This window comes from Petromyzon marinus, chromosome 35 (assembly GCF_048934315.1).
Source record: "Petromyzon marinus isolate PM22_M1 ecotype Great Lakes invasive population chromosome 35, UKy_Petmar_22M1.pri1.0, whole genome shotgun sequence".
Taxonomy (NCBI): domain Eukaryota; kingdom Metazoa; phylum Chordata; class Hyperoartia; order Petromyzontiformes; family Petromyzontidae; genus Petromyzon; species Petromyzon marinus.
This window is the reverse complement of record NC_133701.1, coordinates 12,907,417-12,933,206: the sequence shown is the minus strand read 5'-3', so window position 1 is coordinate 12,933,206 and position 25,790 is coordinate 12,907,417. Positions and strand designations below refer to the sequence as shown.

General features: G+C 46.2%; 1 protein-coding gene across 1 annotated transcript; it reads left to right on the top strand.

The window, feature by feature from the left end:
• The first annotated feature begins 8,593 nt into the window (after positions 1 to 8,593).
• On the top strand, positions 8,594 to 25,739 carry PRPF38A (pre-mRNA processing factor 38A). Its single transcript, XM_032966302.2, has 10 exons — positions 8,594 to 8,786; positions 9,273 to 9,432; positions 10,366 to 10,487; positions 11,884 to 11,969; positions 17,158 to 17,283; positions 17,736 to 17,845; positions 21,814 to 21,840; positions 24,473 to 24,567; positions 25,280 to 25,328; positions 25,447 to 25,739. The coding sequence occupies exons 1-10, from the start codon at positions 8,657 to 8,659 to the stop codon at positions 25,484 to 25,486; spliced, it is 945 nt and encodes a 314-aa protein (XP_032822193.1). The 5' UTR covers positions 8,594 to 8,656; the 3' UTR covers positions 25,487 to 25,739.
• The last annotated feature ends 51 nt before the right edge of the window (positions 25,740 to 25,790 follow it).

The window sequence follows — 25,790 nt, the reverse complement described above, 5'->3', positions numbered from 1 at the left end:
AGCGCTGACTGAATTCTGTCATGAGAGATGTGATCACAGACACATATTTTCCCCTTTTTGCAGAGAGCTTGGCATTTGGAAATGCGCATTTGATTTCGGTCAGCATGGGGAAGTGCGCTACATTGAAGTTGCGCAGTTGTGACTCGAAGAGACGGAGCTTCGCACGGAATGCTTTCATGTGCGCATACAGCTGTGGTACCAGCTGCTCTTTGCCTTGTAGTCTCTTCAGGTTGTTAAGATGATCAGTGAGATCAACTAAAAAAGCCAGGTCTGCCAACCATAAAGGGTCACTGATCTCATGGAGAGGTCTGCCCTTTTCTTTCAAAAACTTGTCGATATTTGATCTCAGGGAATAAGACCGCTGTAGCACGGAGCTGCGACTGAGCCAGCGCACTTCAGCATCGACATCAGAGAGGAACGCTTGAAATTCTCTGTGGTAAAGCCCTCGTGCCCAAATTATGTTGACAGTTTTCACAACTGTGTTCACATCACCAAGCTGGATTATCTTCGCACAGAGGGCTTCTTGGTGGTTGATACAGTGCATTTTGACAGCCTCACCTCTGCTCTCCCGCACCTTGGCACTCACCATAGAGGCCATTCCTTTGCGCTCGCCTGTCATTGCTGGAGTCCCATTCGTTGTAATTCCACACAGCTTGTCCCATTTAAGTCCAGCCTGGTCAATTGCATCTGACGCAGCTTCCCAGTTGTTGTCCCCTTTAGACTCCGAAGATCGAGCAGCTCCTCCATAATGCAAAAATTATCATCAACTCCCCGCAATTTTTTTTACAGCTGTGCAGTGTCCGTGGCATCTGTGCTCTCATCACATGCAATCAAGTAAAAATCGAAAGCACAAGCTTTATCTGACACTTGCTGTTTTAAGTTAGCCGACAAGTCTTCAATTCGCCGCACAACCGTATTTCTGGACATACTAACATCGTTGAAATCCTGCATTTTCTTCGGGCACATTATTCCCACGACTTTAGTGAGGCACTTTGATGAAGTCACCATCTGTGAAAGGTTTCCCGTGTCGGGCAATGAGTTGACTACTTCATAACTGGCTATTGTTGCATTTTCTTGAGCTTTGTTAGCACAGAAACAAACCTGCTGCTGCGTTAGCAGGCTAGCTGCCATTTGCTTTACCTTCTCTATCCGCTCGGCGCCAGTGTAGGACGTGAAGGTCTGATGTTTCGTTTCATAATGCCATCGTACATTGTACTCATTCATCATGGCAACACTCTCATTATAAATATAAAAAACACACTTCCCCTTGGTTTCTATGAAAAAATATTCATTTTTCCACCGAGTCTGAAATTTTCTGCACTTGCTTGCAATCTTGCGTCTCTTCGGTTCCGGCATTTCTGGTGACCCTGAGCAATTTTTTTCTTCGATTGCTTGCTTTGTGGAGACGCTGCCTTGTTCAAGACAATAGCGCCACCTAGTTTTAAACTAAGAAGTGCAATACAGTGGGCCATAGTCCATGATATTTTTAGACTTTGATACGGGCCAATTAAAAATGGATGGCGGGCCGCAGTTGGCCCACGGGCCGTAGTTTGGACACCCCTGATTTAGGCGATACTAATTTCCTAATGACAGCCATGGTCCAGTGGTGCTAATTCTACATTCCTGTGGTGGGGGTGAGTCTGATTCACAGAAGTCTGATTCTGTTTTCCCCACAATATGATACAAATTTTACTGACTCTGGTGAATGTAGGCTGAGCCTACCACCCACTCAGCTCTGAACTTGTAACATTCCTACTGTGAGCGGCCCACCCGTAATGCGAAAGCATCTGTTAAATTCAGTGTTGTTACTCAGGTCTAATCGCTTGTGTTGCGCCGTTTTAACTTTTCGGCAAAGGAAATATGGCCAGGTCAACGCCGCTAACGCCTAAGACCCTGAGGAGCTCACGTACGTGACATCTTAAGTGAACTAAAAAGCATGACCTTACAGTGAGGGAAAAAAGTATTTGATCCCCTGCTAATTCTGTACGTTTGCCCTCTGACAAAGAAATTAGTCTCTAATTTTTATGGTAGGTTTATTTGAACAGTGAGAGACAGAATAACAACAATAAAATCCAGAAAAACGCATGTCAAAAATGTTATAAATTGATTTGCATTTTAATGAGGGAAATAAGTATTTGACCCCTCTGCAAAACATGACTTAGTATTTGGTGGTAAAACCCTTGTTGGCAATCACAGAGGTCAGACATTTCTTGTAGTTGGCCACCAGGTTTGCACACATCTCAGGAGGGATTTTGTCTCACTCCTCTTTGCAGATCTTCTCCAAGTCATTAAGGTTTCGAGGCTGACGTTTGGCAACTCGAACCTTCAGCTCCCTCCACAGATTTTCTATGGGATTAAGGTCTGGAGACTGGCTCGGCCACTCCAGGACCTTAATGTGCTTCTTCTTGAGCCACTCCTTTGTTGCCTTGGCCGTGTGTTTTGGGTCATTGTCATGCTGGAATACCCATCCAAGACCCATTTTCAATGCCCTGGCTGAGGGACGGAGGTTCTCACCCAAGATTTGACGGTACATGGCCCCGTCCATCGTCCCTTTGATGCGGTGAAGTTGTCCTGTCCCCTTAGCAGAAAAACACCCCCAATTAATAATGTTTCCACCTCCATGTTTGACGGTGGGGATGGTGTTTTTGGGGTCATAGGCAGCATTCCTCCTCCAAACACGGCGAGTTGAGTTGATGCCAAAGAGCTCCATTTTGGTCTCATCTAACCACAACACTTTCACCCAGTTGTCCTCTGAATCATTCAGATGTTCATTGGAAAACTTCAGACGGGCATGTATATGTGCTTTCTTGAGCAGGGGACCTTGCGGGCGCTGCAGGATTTCAGTCCTTCACGGCGTAGTGTGTTACCAATTGTTTTCTTGGTGACTATGGTCCCAGCTGCCTTGAGATCATTGACAAGATCCTCCCATGTAGTCCTGGGCTGATTCCGCACTGTTCTCATGATCATTGCAACTCCACGGGGTGAGATCTTGCATGGAGCCCCGGGCCGAGGGAGATTGACAGTTCTTTTGTGTTTCTTCCATTTGCGAATAATCGCACCAACTGTTGTCACCTCTAGATTTAAAGCTTTCGTGACTGCTAGGATCCAAAAAATCACGACGTTTCGGCCACAACACAAGCGGCCTTCATCAGGTGAAGGGACGAGACTCTCTGGAGGACAGCGCGAAACGTCGTGATTTTTTGTTATTTTATTTTCACCTACGTGACTTTACCCAATAGCACCAAAGAGTATGTTGTCACCTCACCAAGCTGCTTGGCAATGGTCTTGTAGCCCATTCCAGCCTTGTGTAGGTCTACAATCTTGTCCCTGACATCCTTGGAGAGCTCTTTGGTCTTGGCCATGGTGGAGAGTTTGGAATCTGATTGATTGATTGCTTCTGTGGACAGGTGTCTTTTATACAGGTAACAAGCTGATATTAGGAGCACTCCCTTTAAGAGTGTGCTCCTAATCTCAGCTCGTTACCTGTATAAAAGACACCTGGGAGCCAGAAATCTTTCTGATTGAGAGGGGGTCAAATACTTATTTCCCTCATTAAAATGCAAATCAATTTATAACATTTTTGACATGCGTTTTTTCTAGATTTTTGTTGCTGTTATTCTGTCTCTCACTGTTCAAATAAACCTACCATTAAAATTATAGACTGATCATTTCTTTGTCAGTGGGCAAACGTACAAAATCAGCAGGGGATCAAATACTTTTTTTCCCTCACTGTAAGTCTAACTGGTTTTCCAAGTCACAAAAGACTCGAGGTATGAGTGAAAATATTATAGTTAAACATAGCACACTTTACATCCCTCATGTCTGTTACTGCACTTGTGTTGATACTGTACCTCGTTTTGTTTTGTCTTGTTCATCATAACATTTAATCTGGATAATCCCTATAGATGGAACATCTAATTGTCAAGGGTGTTCAGGGTGTAAATTGGCATGTACGTAGCAAACATTTAGAACTCGTACAGTGAGTATCGCACCCTGTCAACACACAAATAAATACACAATGCAGTGGTGCACACCGCTGCATTGTGTAGAATGCACTCGAGCTGCTGTAACAGTTGTGCACATTGTGCGCGTGGGTCTTAATCATGGTCAAGTGCGTGCGGGAGATCATTGTTCCATGTTGAAGTGGCTCTGGGAGCGAGAGTTTGCCTGTTTCGGTTTCCACTCTGGGGATGGTTACGGATTACAACAGCCTTTGTCTGAATGCGTTTCGATGGAGCCTTTGCTACATTTTAAATATATAAGCACCAATGTATCAATAAGCACCCATGCTTTGTGAAATATTCTGAAATGCATTTGTATGTATGTATGTTGGAGTTCTTTCGCACCGTACGTAGCCAACCGTGCCATATCGGAGGTGCGGGGAAGTACAACAAACTAAACACAAAAATCAGTTATAAAGAAATTAGTTTTCAATCTAGATTTAAAAGTGCATAAGGATTAAATGTGGCATTATTTAATATACACCCCAAACGTTATATATCTTGTCTCATTGACTTGTTTTCATTAGTACCATGCCAATTTTATAATAATTGTCATTTTATACAGAACAAAAGTTTCAGATTGTATTTGCGTTTAGTACTATAATGGTAAACCCTCAATATACCTTAAGCTTGTTGTGAGCATACTGTCGTGTCTTGTGTCGAGTACATTCATAGGTTTGCTCTGTAAAGGGGGGGAATCGCAGTGAATTTACCCAAGTTTTCTTCCGCCCCTAAGCCTCAGTATGGACCGCATGATGACAGGTACGTTTTACAGTTAATTACGGTAAGTGTGCTGAATATTGAAATGCAACAGTGATTAATACATTAATTATGCTGAGTCATATAGTGTTAAGGTGTATTGTACTTGTATAGCCATGGCAAAGCTTGATATTTTAAAAGTGTATGTCTTATTGCAGATGCAGTGGCCCTTCTGAGCTGCCAAAAAAAGGCAAGCTACCTTTTTTGGATGTCCTAATAAAAAAGAGACCTGATGGTTCAATGAGCCACTCTGTCTACAGGAAAGCTACCCATACGGATGCTTACCTGAAACCGGATTCCCACCACCATCCATCCCAGAAGAATTCCTTCATCAAGACTCTGCACCATAGAGCCCAATGCATATCTGACCAGGAACACACAGCCAGTGAACTCAAGCACGTACACCAAGCTCTTAAGGCTAATGGTCACTCCGACTACACAATCCGCAAAGCTATCACTCCAACCATGAAGAAGGACCCTCTTGAGGAGCCTTTCAAAACCATCACTTTACCCTACATTGCGGGGATCACAAAAAAAATCTCCAAAATCTTGAATAAACACAAGATCCAGGTCCGATTCAACACATTACATAAAATCCGTGATCTGGTTCCATCTGTAAAAGATGTGATTCCAGACATACAGTACCCTGGTGTCTACAAACTAAGTTGCCTCTGTGGTAGTAGTTACATTGGAGAAACCAAACGACGTCTCAGACCGCATTCGTGAACACAAAGCAGACCTTAAACACGGTAGGACCAACACCTCGGCCGTGGCAGATCACTGTTATAATTCAGTAGGCTCACATGACATTGACTTCTCCAAAACAGAGGTTCTTTGCAAGCCATCTGGCTACCATGAGAGATTCGTTCATGAGGCTATCCACATATACCAACACAGAGACAATTTCAACCGAGAAGATGGGTTCTGGCTTAGCAATCATTGGAAGGATTTGATTAACCATTTCGGGTCTTAATTGATTGTTCACGTTTACGGTGGCTTTCAGCCAGCATACATTGATTTTTCGTCTCCCCCCTCCTCTTTTCCGAACATAGATGGACTCATCCACCTAAACAAACTGTCAAATCGCTATCCGTGGTGCTAACGTTTATAAAGAAATAAATACAAACCGCCATTTCTTTCAAATGTTCTTGCCGTTGGTTTTCACACCTGATGATGACTGCTTGTGTTGCAGTCGAAACGTCGTGAGAATTTTATTGTTTTATATATATTTTATTATTTTATTGTTTCCCTTCAACGTGACTTTACCGAAAGAACCAAGAATATGAATCACTGCAGTCACGAAAGTTTTAAATCAAAGAGTCCATCTATGTTGGGAAAAGAGGGGGGAGACGAAAATAATGGGTGCGGTCTGAAAGCCACCTTAAGCGTGATCAATCAATTAAGACCTGAAATGGTTTATCAAATCCTTCCAATGATTGCTAAGCCAGAATCCATCTTCTCAGTTGAAATTGTCTCTGTGTTTGTATATGTGGATAGCCTCATGAACGAATCTCTCATGGTAGCCTGATGGCTTGCAAAGAACCTCTCTCTTGGAGAAGGCAATGTCATGTGAGCCTACTGAATTATAACAGTGATCTGCCACGGCCGAGGTGTTGGTCCTACCGTGTTTTAGGTCTGCTTTGTGTTCACGAATGCGGTCTGAGACGTCGTTTGGTTTCTCCAATGTAACTACTACCACAGAGGCAACTTAGTTTGTAGACGCCAGTGTACTGTATGTCCGGAATCACATATTTTACAGACGGAACCAGATCATGGATTGTATGTAATGTGTTGAATCGGACCTGGATCTTGTGCTTATTCAAGATTTTGGAGATCCTTTTTGTGATCCCCCCAATGTAGGGTAAAGTGATGGTTTTGAAAGGCTCCTCAAGAGGGTCCTTCTTCATGGTTGGAGTGATAGCTTTGCGGATTGTGTAGTCGGAATAACCATTAGCCTTCTCCAAGACAGAGGTTCTTTGCAAGCCATCCGGCTACCAAGAGAGATTCGTTCATGAGGTTATCCACATATACAAACAGAGACAATTTCAACCATGAAGATGGATTCTGGCTTAGCAATCATTGGAAGGATTTGATAAACCATTTCAGGTCTTAATTTATTGATCACGCTTAAGGTGGCTTTCAGACCGCATCCATTATTTTCGTTTCCCCTCTCTTTTCCGAACATAGATGGACTCGTCCATTAGAACAAACTGTCAAATCGCTCTCCGTGGTGCTAACGTTAAAAAACCGCCACTTTTTTCAAATTTTCTTGCTGTGGTTTTCACACCTGATGATGATTGCTTGTGTTGCAGTCGAAACGTGAGAATTTTATTATTTTATATTTTTATTATTTTATTGTTTCCCTTCTACGTAACTTTACCGAAAGAACCAAGAATATTTACTGTATTAGTATTTGTCGCCCCCTATGGACTAATATTACTTTTGACTTACGCTTTCTTGGGTTAACAAGTAGAGTCTGAATATGGCCTACTGTGAGGATTATTTTAAATTGACAAACTTATTGTAATGCTTGTCGTTATTGTTCAACATTTTAGTGTACAACAAAAGGACGGTGAGGACGCTATGAAGAACTTTCTGAATATATTTAGTGGGATTTTCTGAGTTGGTAAATTGGTTATGTAACGTCTGACCGAGGTGTTCTAGTAAATTGCGTCACCTATATTCTTAACGGATGGTCTTCATAACAGTAATGTCCTTAATAAAGTATTAAAAGTTTTCGTGACTGCATAAAATTACTCATTGTTTTTTTTCGGTAAAGTCACGTATGTAGAAATAGAACACTTCTGAAATTCGTGGTCCGCCAGGAAGTGTCTGTGTTGTTGGCCTGACTGGATGTGCTTCACAATTTTTTTCAGGTTTGTTGAATTCTCGTCTCTCATCTTTTTGTTGTATTTACATCCGTGATTTGTTCTTGACACCTGATGAAGATCGCTTGCGTTGTGATCGAAACGTCGTGATTGTTTTTTGTTTTAATATAATTTTATGCTGGTAGGAACGAAGTTGTAATATGTCCGTCCGTCCCCTTTCAATACTTTAACGAAGTGAAATCTCGTGCTGTTGGGTGTAAAATCAGCAATAGACAGCGCAGAGACTTGAAAATTCCAATGTTCCTACCAGCCCACCCTGCAGGGACCTGTTTGTATTTTTACATACGTGACTTTACCGAAAAAACCAATGAGTAGTAATGCCCTTGCCTGCAATACAACTTGTGTAAGTCTGTTAATGTTTTAACAATGTAGTTTATCTAATACAAAAAAAAATCACGGTTGGTGTTGCATATTTAATCCTCTGATCATATTACCAGTTTCAGTAAATGTTCAAGAGATGTAATGTTTCACAGTTGTGAAATAAAGTAGTTTCCAAATACTTTTGAGCACCGAACGACGTCTCTTAAGGTATTGAGCCAGTGGAAGGACAAAAACAATTTCTGTGATAGCGGAGGCGGGAACTGCGGACACAGGTCCTGTATTGGATGGAGTGTTCTCCAGCGACCAAGGGGAAGAGATGACAAGGCCAGATGGTGGGAGGCTGTTAGGCAGATCTGAGAGGTCGCTGTTGTGCAGTCGCAGCTGCGGGGACTAACGTAAGGTAGAACGCGTTGGTGGCATCAACGAGCTTAGGCCATGATCACATCTCAACGCGTGGGTGTCTCCATTTATTAAGCGCGCATTCGTTTTCCACCGAGCCAACGCGGCGGCTACAGTCTACAATTTACTGGTTGCAATTTCCCAGACCACAGCTGAGCGCTGCCATAGCGGAACAAAACCCCGCGTGGCGGACGCACGTGCGCGTGACAATCCCATCCACAAATCTCTTCCGGGGTCATCCGCGCAGCCGCCGGGGTCAGAGGCGGCCGCTTCCGGCTCGAGGCGGCGATGGCGAACCGGACGGTGAAGGACGCGCACAGCATCCGCGGCACCAACCCGCAGTACCTGGTGGAGAAGATCATCCGCACGCGCATCTACGAGTCCAAGTACTGGAAGGAGGAATGCTTCGCGCTCACGGGTGAGGAGCGCGGCGCGCGTTCGACCGTAGCCGGAGCCTCGCTCCTTTCGCGCGCGGCCCGACGCCGCCTGCAGAGCTGCAATGGCGACACGCGGCGGCCTCTGCGCCTGGGCGCCGCTGCGCGTTGGGTGCGTTGCGAACTTTGCGCAGCGGTTAGCGCACTGGCGAATCGTCGCTTACGGCCCAACATAGGGTGACGAATCAAAATGAACCGGTCCTGGACCTCAGACCTCGATCGACTCGGCCTTAAATGAGTACTGTAGCAGGTGCGGTTTGTAAATGTCCCCACCGAGTGGGGGTAAAGGCGGCCGGGCCGTGGTGCTGGCCATCCACCCCCTCGTGTGCCGTGCCGGCCTTGAAAGGTGCTCGCCAACAGCATTCACCCCCAACAGGTTGTTGAGGCATCATTGCTCTGTGTGTGTGCGTGTGTTGTGTTTCTGTTGCGCGTATTTACCCCGGTTGCGTCTCGCGCGTGTGTCCTGGTAGCCGAGCTGGTGGTGGACAAGGCAATGGAGCTGCGTTTCGTGGGCGGAGTGTATGGGGGAAACATCAAGCCCACTCCCTTTCTGTGCCTGGTGCTCAAGATGTTGCAGATCCAGCCAGAGAAAGACATCGTGGTTGAGTTCATCCGAAACGAGGACTTCAAGTGAGACATCGCAACAAGTTAACCGTGTAACGAGGAACCATACGAGCAGATGTGGGAGACTCGGGGCATATCTATGAGTCCTCTGTGCGAGTCTGTGTGAGTCTATGGGTCTCATGTTGGTGGTCTACGTGCGTTCAAGACCAGATTAGCGGTTAGCGCGCTGCGCTACAAACCCGGCGAGCCGAGTTCGATTCCCGCTCACAACCAACAACGGCAGCGACAATTATCTGACCCCGTCCTGGGCCTCCCATAGTTCGACTCAGTCTCAAATGAGTACCTGGTGCAGTGTGTAAACATCGCCCACTGGGGAGACAAAGGCGGCCGGGCGTGGTTCTAGCCATCTAACTCCCACGTGTCCCGTGCCGGCCTTAAGAGGTGCTCGCTAACGTCACTTGCTCCAACAGGCTGTTAAGGCTATATGGGGGAACTTTCTCTTGTCTAAGACCAGATAGCGGGAGGCTGTCGGGGAAGATCTTGCAGTCCACCGCCGTGTTCACAGCAGCAGCTGTAGGATCTGGCGGAGGGTAGTGGGTGTGGTGGCATTAGCGGCATTGGCCATGATGACAATATTGATCTTGAAGTGCATTTTTTGCGTCTCGCTGCACATTTGAGAACATTTTTCGACTTAGTTTACCGACGAAAGAACAAAGTCTAAACGTCGTGTCCTCTCACACCGCTTAGCCTTTCCGCTTATTCCCCTTGCACTGCTCCACCTTGCAATTTTCTCCCCTTTGTTTCTCTCCCCCCCTAAGCTCTTACAACAATAATAATAACCTTGCTAAATTCAAGGAACTGTGTTAACTCTTCATCTATTGCAACTTTAATAAGTGTTGTTTATTACTGGCCGCTTAACATGTGAGGCCTGTGCTCGGCAACAGTTTATGTAAAAAAAAGCTTCCTGAAATAATTTGTAAATGTAAATGTGTCGCACAGGTATGTGAGGCTTCTGGGAGCCATGTACATGCGGCTGACTGGAACCCCCATGGACTGCTACAAGTATTTGGAGCCACTCTACAACGATTACAGGAAGATCAAACGACAGGCACGGAGCGGTGGTGGGTTTCTCCAACTTGTGGTCAATCCAACGTGAAGTAGGAACAGCGATATTAAATTCATAATACATTTTTTGGGTCGGATCACCACGTAAGTAAAATGTGTCGTACACTGCCACCAAACGCAGTCAATTCATAAAAGTTGTCATGCCATGAACAAACATGTCGGTTTATTACTGCTTAAAGCAGCACATTGGTAGTGTCAGAGAGTGATTTCACAACATTTAACAACTGGGCACGGATGTTTCGCTGGTAGTTATAACTGGCATCATCAGTCAGTTGCCAAAATTGTAAAAAATGCCCTCCAGTCTTGGGCTTTAAATTGGTGGTGTGATGTTTTTAATGTGCGCCCACAAAGGAGCGATCTGACCCAAAAATCAATTATGAATAATGTTTGTCATGAAAGCCTACATGTTAAGTTTAGCACTTAGAAAGTTGTAAGTCAACGTGTTGTATTGAGCCAAGAATGATTATAGCCCTGGGGAAAGAGACGATGGGAGGGAAATCTAAATTGGAGCAGTGGGAGGGTAAGAAGCAGAAAGAGAAGAAGCATTGTGACCTGCAGTCTTGCAGTTGAACACAGTATGGATGAAACAAAATGGCCATTGAGACCTCGACATGGGTGGAGGAATCAATAAGTGAAGTTCATGGGAACAGTAACCGTGGTAGCGATAAAATAATGAGTGACAGGGGGGCGGCTGACCCGCGGTGAGCGAGTGACTGGAGTGAATACGTGAGCGCTAGATCATCAGTCACCCTGAATACTTGACTATGAAAACTATCAAGTGGAGAGAGCTAGGAGCTGTGTGCTACATCCCAGATATGGCACACCACATTTACAACTTCAGCTTAATGTGTGCTCTGTATGGCAGCAGTAATAAATGTTTGAAGTTGGAGAAGTTTTGGTATGGAAAAGAAAACCAAGCTTCTTTGATGCCTCCTTAACTGCTGTTCTCTTGACAAATTACTTGAGGTAGTTGTGCTAGGCAGATGAATGGTTTTATGGAATCTGTAGGACTGTATGCAAGCCTATGGTCATGTGTGGTGTGAGGGTCTGTGGGAATTGCTAGGCTGCTGTGGCATCCCAGGTGAGATAAGTCGGCTGCTTCAATAATTGTTGAGCTGGTGACTCAACAGGAGAGCGAGCGGCTCGCAATCGGAAAGATGCCAGCTCAAATTCTGGTTGGGTGTTGATCTGTCCTTTCATCCCTCCAGGGTCAATACAATGAGTACTGCTTTGTGGGGATGTTAACAGTGCTCGTCATAGGAATGTGGAATTGACATCACTGGCTCAGGGCTGTTAACAAGAGATGGGCATTGTTTAATATGTGCGGACCACATGTTGGGAACCACTGCCTCTACCCTGTGATGTAACCTTGTCATGTTTGTACTCCCACAGAATTTGAAATGATCCACGTGGATGAATTCATCGATGAGCTGCTGAGAGAGGAGCGGGTTTGCGACATTATCCTGCCCAGGCTGCAGGTAAGGGACGGTTGTGTGTTCCGAGTGTCTTGCAAATTGCATGGGAAGTTCAGTGATCTGGTCCCTAGCATTTGTGACTGCAGATTATCTGGACTCTTGTCTGGAATTGAAATTCTTAAGTTGACAGTTTGATTCGATCTCACAGTGCGCGCACTTGAAAGGGAAACAATTGTGCAAAGTTTCTTAAACCCCCCCCACCCGCTCGTTGATTGGCAGGTTGTGTAGTGGGGTGAAGTGTGGGGACACCTACCTCATGCTTCATTGTTGTACATTGATTTGTTTTGCGTTTGTTATTTTGGTGACATTGGTCACTCTTGCAAATTAGTCTCTTCCTGTTCGCTTCAATTTCTCACCTGAATAACATCTGGTAATGCAGCAGCTTTTGTTGAGCAAGCCTGACTGCTGATGAGACCCAAAATGTGTAAGCTGGTCCTGAGTTTGCTTACTTAATAAATACTGCTTGATAATGTTGGTCTAGAAAGTCAATAGGCTGATCTAATGTTTGTATTTATTTGGTGAAATAAAATAAACTTGAAATCTCCCAAGAAGTCTGCACAGTGTGGAAAGACTAGGCCAAAGTATCCTCTGGAAGGCACAGGTAATTGCAGGGCTGCACTTCGACTTTTTATATGTTATGTTCACATTCTTAAAAATTATATCTGAAAACATTTAAGTGTAAAAACTCATACTCTTTGGTCTTTCGGTAAAGTCCCGTAGATAGAAAAAAAATAAAAAATCACGACGTTTCGATCGCAACACAAGCAATCGTCTTCAGGTGAAAAAATACAGCAGGAGACCTGCTGAGGCAGGAGAAATAGAGCGGGAGAGCTGCTGTAGCAAGAGGTTATACTGGTAGGAAACGTAGTGGACTGGAAGCCCAACCGGGATTAATTCACAGGAGGCAGGGGATTAATTGTGTATGTCTGTGGATGTCTGTCCACGTGGGAGTGGTGGGGCTGGGTGGAGAGGGGACGGTAGGGAGGGGCTGGGTGGGGAGGGGAGGGTGGGGAGGAGCTGGGTGGGGAGGGTGGGGCTGGGTGGGGGGTGGGAGGGGTGGGGCTGGGTGGGGTGGGGCTAGGTGTGGAGGGGCTGGTCACCCCGTGGTGCCCTTATAAAACGCAACATTTAACCTACTCACGCCGGCTTGTGCCCGCCCTCACAGTCGGGCATTTTTGCGGAATACACCACGCCGCCGTTGACCCTGGCCATTGACCGAGCAACCCAACGTTCCTACCAGCTCCCTCCGCATTAATGTGTTATAGGTTTGAGAAGGGTGCAACCCAAGTGGGCAAAGCTGGAGATGGAATTTACATGTAAATGTAAGATCGGAGAGCCTGATAAACCTCAGGACTAGGTGCTGAAGAGGCGGCCATTGTATCGATAGAGATTAGCATGTCAATCTGTAATTTGCATGTAAATGTAAGATCGGAGAGCCTGATATACCTCACGACTACCGAATGACCCAAAGAGTATGAATTCCTGCAGTCACGAAAGCTTTAAGTTAAAATGTAATAACTCAATGAGGCAATAATTATACATGCTTCCAAACTGTTCAGAGTTTTCCTCAGGGTAGTTATCACGTTGTTAACTGTGGTATTAACAGTTAACAATGTCGTTTTGACACCAAATTATCCTTTCAGAAAAAAAGGATCATGTGGAATGTTTAGCAATTTTTTTTAGGATTAACATCATCATTGCTATGAGAAAAGGCCCATGCTATATGCAATTTGTTTGTTTTATATACATGGGAACAGTAACCATGATAGTAGCAATAGAAGAGTGAAAAGGAGGCAACTTACCGCTGGCGAGCGAGTGACCGGAGAGTGTTGCATCATCATTCGCCCCAACTGCCCTTGTAAGGAAAACATAAAATACCTCCTCTTGGCATTGTGTGTAGTATATTTGTATGCTTGTCATCTTATATATAAATGTCATTTTTGTCTGTCTGTCTGTGTTCACATGCTTGCGAGGGATTTGGCTCTCAAACGGTGGGGTTTACGTAAAACATTTTTTGCCAGATACCACGCCGTTAGCCCCGCGGTTGGCAAGCGCTATTCCTTTTTCACGTCCGTCACCTTTAAACTAGTTTAATTAGCGATTTTGTGCGATTTTTCGTTATTTATTAATGTAGTTTTGTCACCCGCCGCGAGACAAAGCATGCAATTGCACATGCGCGAAACGCTGACAGGAGTTTCCCCAAGCAACGCACACACGATCGCTAAAAAATTTCATTCGCGTTAACAATGCTTAAAAATATACACAACGCTGAGGTTCATTCTTCACAGTCTTATGTCCCCCCCCCCACCCCAATGCGTGCAGTTACTGATATAAAGTCCGTAGATATTCATATTATAGCGCTTCCATAGCATTATTGCAGCGTGGGTGGGGAGAGCGGCCCAGCGTCCAGCCTGGCAATGTGTCACCTCGTCCGGCTGGGCAATCTAGGCAAGGCCACGGGCTCTGCACGGGACTAGGCCTCACCACGGCAATGTAAAGTACAATTTTTTCGAATCTTTCGCTAACAACTCAGATTCATTGTTTACTATTATGAAACAAATAAGTTGGCAAATATTACAATAATAATGTTTGTGTGCAGACAACTAATTTTTCGTCATTAGGTTGCTCAATATTTCCTTTTTTAGGTGTGATTTTATGACGCTGCGACAGTGTACTGCCAGTATGTGCTGTGTAAGTCGATGTGATTGTGTGTGTGAGTCGTGTTTGTGTCAGTCCATGTGCGTGTGTGTTAGTCGCTGTGTGTGCGTGGCACCATGTGAGTCAGTGTAAGTCGATTTCTTTGCGTGTCTGTCAGTCCATGTGTGCGTGTGAGTCCATGTGTGTGCTTTATTGACCTGGTCAAGGCCTATGATACCATCAGTAGGCCTTGCCTCTGGGTTGTTCTTCATACTTTCGGAGTCCCTCACACTTTGCTCACGATCCTTAAGGACCTTCATGATGGTGAGCGGCCCCACGTAAAACTACGTGGCCATGAGTCAGAGCCATTCCCTCTACACCTTGGGGTGCGACAGGGATGTCCTCTGGCTCCCACATTATTTAACATATTTTGACAACGTAGTCCGTGAAGCCTTCAATTGCTGTATCAGAGGAATTCCCATTTGGTACAGATACAATGGGAGGCTGATCGATGCCCGGGTGCGGTCAAGGGATGGCTCCCTATTGCTCAACCATGTTATGTATGCCGATGATCTGGTGATTGCTGCTCACTCAGAGGTGGAGTTGGAGGCGCTGCTGCTGAAACTGGAGCTTGCCACTAAGAGGTGGGGCCTTAACATCAGCCCCACCAAAACTAAGCACCTGCCTGGGTATTTTGTACCATCGGACAATCCACCCCCACAACTCACAATTGGTGATGGGGCAGTTGTGGAGAGAGTGGAGAGTTTCCCATACCTGGCCAGTGTGCTCATGACCGGCTCCGGTTTAACAGCAGAGGTCTTACTCCGAATCAGTCGAGCGGCATTATCTTTTTTATCGGCTGCGTAATGCTGTGTGGAAGCTACCTGGTCTATTGTTCCGCACAAAGCTCCAGGTCTTCTCGGCCACGGTAATTCCCTCCCTTCTCTACGCTTGCGAAACGTGGACCCCCTAATGGAACATCTTCGCCGGTTAGAAACATTTAGGCTGGCCTGCCTACGATCCATCCTGGGTTTAACCAGGCTGGATTGTGTGAGGAGCACACAAATCCTTGAAAGATCTGGATGAAGTCACATTGGTCACCTCATATGGCAGGCAAGGCTGCGTTGGCTGGGCCATGTAGCCCGCATACCCAGCCACCGCATGCCTAAACAGCTTTTGTTCCGCAGGATCGAGGGGGCTTAACGGGCGCGGCACGGGCTAGAGAAGAAATGGAGTGATGTGGTACAGGAGGATGTGGAGCTCAGTCGACTTGTCGATGACTGGTACCAGCAGTGTCAAGATCGGCCTCTGTGGTGCAGGCTCGTGAAGGACGCTACTGGGCAGTTGAAGGCAGTCGCCCTCCTACAACAATGGAGGGTGGAGGAGCGACGCTCAGAACAACGAGCTGAGCGCCGGGTGGCTAAAGCACAGCATTTTGGCACAGTAGGGGACACAGGTGGTACATCAGTCAGTCATCTCAGTCAGTCGACCTGTGGCACCTGGGTCTGCCCCGTGACCTCCTGCCAGCGGGCGTTCGACACTTCACGTGGCCTCAAGGTGCACATAGCCTGGCACAAGCGTCGTGGTGACGTCACCGCCACTTAGTGGCGAATGGCGGTTGTTGTTGTACGGCAATGTGTGTATGTGTGTGACAGTCCATGTGTGTGTGTGCGTTGATATGTTTGTGTTTACGTCCATATGCGGTACTGTAGCGGTTAACGCGCTGCGCTACGAACCCGGCCACCCGGGTTCGATTCCCGCTCACGGCCAACACCAGTGACGATTATCTGAACCGGTCCTGGGCCTCCCCTAGGTCGACTCAGCCTCAAATGAGTGCCTGGTGTGATGTGTAAACATCGCCACTGGGGAGACGAAGGCGGTCGGGCGTGGTGCTGGCCACCCACCCCCTCGTGTACCGTTCAGGCCTTTATAGGTGCTCGCTGACAGTCTGTTAAGGTTACACGGGGGATCTTTGTCTTTGTAAGTCTATGTGTGTGTGTAACTCCATGTGTGTGTGTCTAAAGTCGATGTCTGTCTGTGTGAGTCCATATGTGTGTGTGTGCATGTAAGTCGATGTGTTTCTATGTGTGTGGGTCGATGTCTGTGTGTAAGTCGACGTGTGTGTCTGTCTTTTTCGCCTGGGCAACGCCGGGTACTTACCGCTAGTCTTATATATATATAAAAGGGACATTTGTGAATGTGTGTCTGTTCGAAATGTTTAGCATACTTCCCAACATGCAACAAACTTGAAATTTAGCATGTGGGTAGCTTCCAGACTGTATACAATGCTAAAGGTCTAAAAATAGACTTTTGTATTTTGGTGGGGGGGACGTGCAATAATGGATTTTATATATTGCACGGGAAGTGAGCATGCGTAAGAGTTACGCAGTATGCCTGCTGACGTCACCCATCCCCCCCACCCTCCGCGTAGGCCGTGTATTCATCCAAGACAAGAATCCAAGTCTCGAACGAAGCCGGGTAGTCAAGCTAGTCAGATATAAGGTGGATGAGAGGCTGTAACATGTTGTGGCGGTTGCTTGTGGTGGTGGTACAGAAGCGGTTTGTGCTGGAGGTGGTGGAGGAGCTGGAGGTGCGGGTAAGCGCCCTCGAAGAGGATCTGGATGGAGGAGAATCTAGTGATGACGATGAAGATGATGAAGACCACCATGAAGCTAAGAGGGTGTGCCCCGCTCACTGCACCACACACTGCAACACATACACGAAAAAACCCTCGTAAGGCAGAACATTCATGATGACTGTGTGGAGTTTGTATGTTCTCCCCTCACCCCCCGTGTTTTGCATGGGTTTCCTCCTATAGTTAAAAAATTCACAATGTAACTGGTATTGTCCAAACATCCCAATGCTGAAATTTACTTACAAATTTCTCAATTGGGAAAATACACAGCAGCAACACGACCCTACGCAAACTTGTGAGGACCCTCCGTGAGGCTTTCCTGGGTAAACAAGCACAATAATAATACATGCTAACAACTCTTGAAGGATTACGAGTCAACCCCCAAACCAAGGATTTGACGTTGCAAAACTTCGGATTGCGAGCCGCTCGCTGCAGCGCCGAGCTAGCTGCTTTGCGGGTTGCATCAAGGCGTTGACGCTCACGCCGACGTGTGGCAGGTGGAGGTGGCCCCGCTGCAAGACGTGGAGCGACGGAAACACCGCGACGCCGAGCGGCCGCGACGCACGCCCTCGCCGCGGTTCCGCCGCAGCAAGACCCCTCCACGCAGGTCACGTGCTGCCCCTACTCTGCGCACCCAAACAGGCCACACGCTCGCTCAAATACAGACCCATATAGGTACACGCTCGCTCAAGTACAGACCTACATAGGGCACTCTCGCTCAAATACAGACCCACATAGGCCACTGTCACTCAAATACAGACCCACAGAGGCCACTCTCACTCAAACACAGACCCACATAGGCCACTCTCACTCAAATACAGATCCACATAGGCCACTCTCACTCAAATACAGACCCACATAGGCCACCCTCACTCAAATTCAGACCCACATAGGCCACTCTCACTCAAATACAGACCCACATAAGCCACTCTCACTCAAATACAGACCCACATAGGCCACTCTCACAAATACAGACCCACATAGGGCACTCTCACTCAAATACAGACCCACATAGGCCACTCTCACTCAAATACAGACCCACATAGGCCACTCTCACTCAAATACAGACCCACAAAGGCCACCCTCACTCAGATACAGACACACATAGGCCACACTCACTCAAATACAGACCCACATAGGCCACTCTCACTCAAATACAGACCCACATAGGCCACTCTCACTCAAATACAGACCCACATAGGCCACTCTCACTCAAATACAGACCCACATAGGCCACTCTCACTCAAATACAGACCCACATAGGCCACTCTCACTCAAATACAGACCCACATAGGCCACTCTCACTCAAATACAGACCCACATAGGCCACTCTCACCCATATACAAACCCACATAGGCCACTCTCACTCAAATACAGACCTACATAGGCCACTCTCACCCAAATACAGACCCACATAGGCCACTCTCACTCAAATACAGACCCACATTGGCCACTGTCACTCAAATACAGATCCACATAGCCCACTCTCACTGAAATACAGACCCACATAGGCCACCCTCACTCAAATACAGACCCACAAAGGCCACTCTCACTCAAATACAGACCCACATAGGCCACTCTCACTCAAATACAGACCCACATAGGCCACTCTCACCCAAATACAGACCCACATAGGCCACTCTCACTCAAATACAGACCCACAAAGGCCAATCTCACTCAAATACAGACCCACATAGGCCACTCTCACTCAAATACAGACCCACATAGGCCACCCTCACTCAAATACAGACCCACAAAGGCCACTCTCACTCAAATACAGACCCACATAGGCCACTCTCACTCAAATACAGACCCACAAAGGCCACTCTCACTCAAATACAGACCCACATAGGCCACTCACTCAAATCCAAACCCACATAGGCCACTCTCACTCAAATACAGACCCACAAAGGGCCATCTTCACTCAAATACAGACCCACATAGGCCACTCTCACTCAAGTACAGACCCACATAGGCCACTCTCACTCAAATACAGACACACAAAGGCCACTCTCACTCAAATACAGACCCACATAGGCCACTCTCACTCAAATACAGACCCACATAGGCCACTCTCACTCAAATACAGACCCACATAGGCCACTCTCACTCAAATACAGACCCACATAGGCCACTCTCAGTCAAATACAGATCCACATAGGCCACTCACTCAAATCCAAACCCACATAGGCCACTCTCACTCAAATGCAGACCCACATAGGCCACCCTCACTCAAATACAGACCCACATAGGCCACTCTCACTCAAAATTCAGACCCACATTGGCCACCCTCACTCAAATACAGACCCACAAAGGCCACTCTCACTCAAATACAGACCCACATAGGCCACTCTCACTCGAATACAGACCCACAAAGGCCACTCTCACTCAACTACAGACCCACATAGGCCACTGTCACTCAAATACAGACCCACATAGGTCACTCTCACTCAAATACAGACACACAAAGGCCACTATCACTCAAATACAGACCCACATAGGCCACTCTCACTCAAATACAGACCCACATAGGCCACTCTCACTCAAATACAGACCCACATAGGCCACTCTCACTCAAATACAGACCCACATAGGCCACTCTCACTTAAATACAGACCCACATAGGCCACTCTCAGTCAAATACAGATCCACATAGGCCACTCACTCAAATCCAAACCCACATAGGCCACTCTCACTCAACTACAGACCCACATAGGCCACTGTCACTCAAATACAGACCCACATAGGTCACTCTCACTCAAATACAGACCGACATAGGTCACTTTCACTCAAATACAGACCCACAAAGTGCCACCTTCACTCAAATACAGACCCACATAGGCCACTCTCCCTCATTTACAGACACACAAAGGGCCACCTTCACTCAAATACAGACCCACATAGGCCACTCTCACTCAAATACAGACCCACATAGGCCACTCTCACTCAAATACAGATCCACATAGGCCACCCTCACTCAAATACAGACCCACATAGGCCACCCTCACTCAAATACAGACCCACATAGGCCACTCTCACTCAAAATTCAGACCCACATTGGCCACCCTCACTCAAATACACACCCACATAGGCCACTCTCACTCGAATACAGACCCACAAAGGCCACTCTCACTCAACTACAGACCCACATAGGCCACTGTCACTCAAATACAGACCCACATAGGTCACTCTCACTCAAATACAGACCGACATAGGTCACTTTCACTCAAATACAGACCCACAAAGTGCCACCTTCACTCAAATACAGACCCACATAGGCCACTCTCCCTCATTTACAGACACACAAAGGGCCACCTTCACTCAAATACAGACCCACATAGGCCACTCTCACTCAAATACAGACCCACATAGGCCACTCTCACTCAAATACAGATCCACATAGGCCACTCGCACTCAAATACAGACCCACATAGGCCACTCGCATTCAAATACAGACCCATATAGGCACACTCTCACTCAGACACAGAGCCACTGCTTCAACGTGGAATGATCTCCTACACACACACACGGGACTTCGCCGCGCTTGTCTCAGATTATTTAAGCCCCTTTGTTAAAACTCATTCGCACAACGATCAAAACTATTACAGCTCGAGTACAATAGACATGATGCGGCAGGGCGAACCACGTGTGTATATGCATGCTTTTATGTGTTGACTGGGTGCGATATTCAGTGTATAAACGGGAACTGTATAAGCTCTTACATTTGTGTAAATATGTAGTATCAATGATTCGGAGACGAGGTTTGTGGGAGGCACCTTCTTTATTTGAACACTCACGGTCTCATCTGCACACTGTCTACAGTCGCTTAGCCTATACACAACACTAGCCGTGTAACACTGACGGCGCTGTCTCAGACAGCCAACAACTATCTGGCAGCGCAATTCAAGCAAAGATGGCAGCGACGAGACGACAGCACCGACGAGACAAATCTAATCCCAGAACTGGCAGCCTCGAGCTTCCGCTCTCGGCTCCTTTTATGCTCTTGAACCCACTAGCGGGTTCCAGGGGCTTCCAGATGGGGTCCTCTGTGACCCTTGCCCCAGTTCCTGCGCCTTGCCAACACAGCCATGTACACGCTCATCGGTGTATGTACTGTCTGTCCACTACAGTTTCCGCCGCTAGCCACCAGCCGGTGCTATTACACTACACGTGTATGCGTGTCTGTAGTTAGGGTATGTGTGGGTGTCTTGTGTGTTGGGTGTGGGTGTATACATGCCATTACATGTTTGCTGTGTGTGTCAATTGAATGTTATTTCAAGCACGCATCTCTACATGCTATATTTTTTTTATATATCTTTCGTCAATGACCATGATGTCTCTGAATCATAGAAGGTAGTATGTTACAGCAGGAACTGTAACCTCAATTTCTGTTCTTCAAGAATACTGGTGAGAGCTCAGAACTATGGCTGTGTGTCCTTTGTGTATCGATTCATGAAATATCTATATGTGGTGCATTCGTGGCTTGTTGCTCAGCAGAGCAAATGTTGGGATTGTGTGGAATTGCATTTGCATGAGTGCTTACACAGTACGATGTGTATTTTTGTTTTATTTCAGACGGAGCAGATCACCAAAGAGGAGAAGGTACGTCTCTGTCTGGGCTGCTGCTGGGTGATGTATCTGCCTCCTGTGGCCTCATTGGCTGCGTGTAGCGCGAGAGGTAGCATGTGGAGGCCCGATTCCCAGAGACAGGCAGTAGAGCGGTCTCCACGAGTCCGGTAACCAAGGGAGAGAGAAGACCTAAGGTCAGATGGTGGGAGAGACTGTTAGAGCAGATCTGGGACGGTGATCCAGCGGGAGCGCATTCAGCGCTTGTTGCAGAGATAATGCTGTTCGAATCTGGCAGACTGCCCAGGTTAATAAAGGTTTTTTTTTTGGGTTAGATCGCGTTATTTATAAATGTGTCGTAACCCTCCACCACCCGACACGGCCAATCAGCAAAAAAGTGTCACGTTGACAAAAGACAAATAGTTGACTACTTTAGCCCACTGGTGTGTTGAAGAGTGAATCCACAACATTTACAGTTTGAGTACAACGTTTCGCTGGTAATTACATCCAGCATCATCGGGCAATTCGCCAGAACGGTGAAGCCCTCGCTTGCTCCTGGTCTTAAATAGAGCAGCAGGGTGACGTCATCATTTAACTCATTTCAGGTGCAGTGATTTGAGGCGGGGGGGGGGGGGGTATTGTAATTATATAATCGATTGGTAATCAGTCAATGGTTATGATTAGTAATGAGTTGTAGATTATTAATTAGAAAGTCTAGTGAGAGAGATCAAACGCGTTAAAGAAGCACTATGACAGAATGGCTACAATAATGCTCAAATTTACAGAGCACTGAATGCCAAGTCAAGATCGCAAAGCAATACTGCTGAAAGCGATCAGATTGTTAAAACAATTAAAATTCCATATATCTCAGGAGTAACTGACAAATTAGCCCGTGTTTTGCAAAAGCAAAACATTACAGTAAGATTTGGTACAGTACACAAAATTCAAAAACTAGTATCTTGCACTAAAGACGCATTACCTAAATTATCAACAGAAGGTGTATATCGGATTAATTGTTTATGTGGCAAATGCTACATTGGACAGACGGGACGTAACATCAGCATAAGACTAAAAGAACATCAAAGAAATATTAAATTATCTCAAATACAACTGTCGGCAGTGGCAGAACATGCTTGTCAACAAGGGCACTCAATTGATTTTGATAACGTTGAAGTGTTGTGTAAAACTAATTATTACTGGCAAAGACTAATTAGAGAATCCATTTAAATTGAGAGGAATAGAAATAACTTTAATCGCTCTGACAGCTACAGGCTTAGTGCGGCTTGGAAGCGTATTATTAAATAATACATATTACAATTCCTTATAGGGGAAACACATACTAATTAACGGATTACTAACGTAGCATATAATCACAACACACATTACAACTAATTACTAATCTACAACTCATTACTAATCATAACCATTGACTGATTACCAATCAAATGACTGCACCTTAAATGAGTTAAATGGTGACGTCACCCTGCTGCTCTATTTAAGACTGGGAGCAAGCGAGGGCTTCACCATTCTGGCGAATTGCCCGATGATGCTGGATGTAATTACCAGCGAAACATCGTACTCAAAATGTAAATTTTGTGGATTCACTCTTCAACACACCGGTGGGCTAAAGTAGTGAACTCTTTGTCTTTTGTCAACGTGACACTTTTTTGCTGATTGGCCGTGTCGGGTGGTGGAGGGTTACGACACATTTATAAATAACGCGATCTAACCCAAAAAAACCCTTTATTATGAATAATATTGGTCGCGAAAGCCTACGTGTTAAACTGCCCAGGTTAATACTGCAGTGTGCTTTAACCGTAAAAATATTTCGCGTCGTATGCACAGTAGATCTTTAAGACCATTGTGTGCCGCCGTAACGGTTGAAATTTTACAAATTGGACAATCACACTGGAGATTACTGAATTGGTAACACGGAAATCATGGCCCCCTACTGGCAGGCTGAATCCCGCTTTCAGGTTACTTGCTGAGTCACTTTGTGCTGCACAGGAACATGCTGCCATTAGCTGGTTCCCGAGGCTAAAACACTGCTTTCTTAGATGTTTTGTTACGTTATGGGTGCATTCTAAATGCAATAATTATTATACAAATTATTACTATCGTGGAGGTCACTGCATATCTACTGTGCAGCAGGTGAGGGATCTGGTGGAGGGTAGAAAGCATTGGCAATGAGGTCTTCTTGGTATGGTTGATGTTGATGTAGCAACTATAATTTTACATTGAGGTGGTTAAGCCAGATAATTGGCAGGAGTAGCAGAGAGTATCATGGCTGTGATGCTCCCTCATCCATATTTGTGAATCGACCAGAGTAGTTCTATGTTCCATGGTTCTGTTCTGTGCGACCATAGTCACACACCGGAGAGTTTAACATTTTACACGTGTGCATCAAGTATCTGCATCTGCCATGGTTTGTGCGGATTAGGTAGGGTTGTAGCCCATTTGGTTCGTGGATGATCGCAGCCAGGGAGCTTCTGCGTGGGGTCTGCAATGATGTATTTGTAGCAGTGGGGTGTGGTGGCATCAACAGCTTTGGCCACGATGACGTACGTTGATCTTGAGTGTGAGAAACGGGATCAGGAGAGGAGGCTGCTGCGTGGTTTTGTTGTTGCTATGACGGTGAAGCGGATTTGTTCCCGTGCCGTCCCCACAGTTTGTCCCCCCGGCGTGAACGGCACCGCAGCAAGAGCCCCCCCCGGCGGCACCGATCGCGTGAGAGGGAACGGCGTCACCGATCAAAGTCGCCCGGTTCGTCCGCCCCCACTCGCACCACTCCTCGCGCGCACACACTCTTTGATCAATGGCCACATCACGCATGTGTGTGTGGGTCTGGCAGTTGTTGCTTGTAAATATCGGTTCCTTTGGAAGCCTTTGAAATGTCGTTGCCCTGAAATTTACGTTACGTTAAAGTTCCCGGGATATGATTATAAGAAGAGTGCCGGTGTCACGGTCCAAATTTGCTAAATTTTAAAATAACAAGGCAAACTTCTCGATTGGTAAAAACCCAGAGATTGATTGCTCCCCCTACCGTGAAAACTGAGCAGAGGGCCCTCATGAAAAATTGTATTGAGACTCGGTGAGGCTTTTGTGTGTAAACAAGCGGAAGAAATAACACTAGTAATTACTTGTTTTTTTTCCATTGACAAATTGCATACATTATTGTAGTGTGTTTTTCACCTACGTGACTTTACCGAAAGAACCAAAGAATATGGATCCTTGCAGTCACGAAAACGTCAAATCTAAAATGTGCCATTCATTTTCCCACATAGTGGTATTCATTTTAACTCAACCTTCCGATTGCGAGCCGCTCTGTCTACCGCTGATCCACTTTGCCAGGTTTATTATTATTAAGCAACACCTACAATAATGTAATAATGTTGCCATAAACACATTCGAATCGCTGCACTTTTGGTCTGATATGACTCCACTTATATTGTTTGTTCCATTGTTCCTATGCCAGGTCAACATCGCAGCCACCGCCACCGTAGCCACTCGCGCTCACCAGATCGGTGAGGCCTTTTCTCACGTGCCGTGTGACACCGTCAAGTCTGCAAATTAAACGTCAAAGTACTTTCACCAGCCGTTTTGCTACAGTGATGTGCGTTGTGTGTGTGTGTGGCGCTGCAGGTCCAAGAGAAAGAGCAAGCGCAGTCACAAGGGGGAGTGACATTGCAACGTCTGTGCTGGGTGCGAGAGTTCAGTGCTGGGGGCGGTTCGAGAGACAGACTGCCTGCTGCCCCAGAGTTTTTGATTTCTCAGCAGTTTTCACGCTGCATTCAACTTACTAACGATTGCATAAAGTGGCACACATGCTTTCATTACAAGTAACTTTCGTACAAAAGCATACGTATAATGTTTTAAGTGTTTTTTGTACCTTTCTGACAATGCGGTGAATCGTAATAAACATTTGGATCAACGTGTATGTAGTGAATTTGTCTATTACATCTATCTGAAAGTGTAAAAAGCAGTGA

Excerpts from the sequence above, each read along its gene's own strand:
- PRPF38A (XM_032966302.2), top strand. The coding sequence starts at position 8,657 with ATGGCGAACCGGACGGTGAAGGACGCGCACAGCATCCGCGGCACCAAC. Across the intron at positions 10,488-11,883 it reads ACGACAGGCACGGAGCGGTG|AATTTGAAATGATCCACGTG; the intron begins GTGGGTTTCTCC and ends GTACTCCCACAG. Across the intron at positions 11,970-17,157 it reads TTATCCTGCCCAGGCTGCAG|AAGCGGTTTGTGCTGGAGGT; the intron begins GTAAGGGACGGT and ends GTGGTGGTACAG.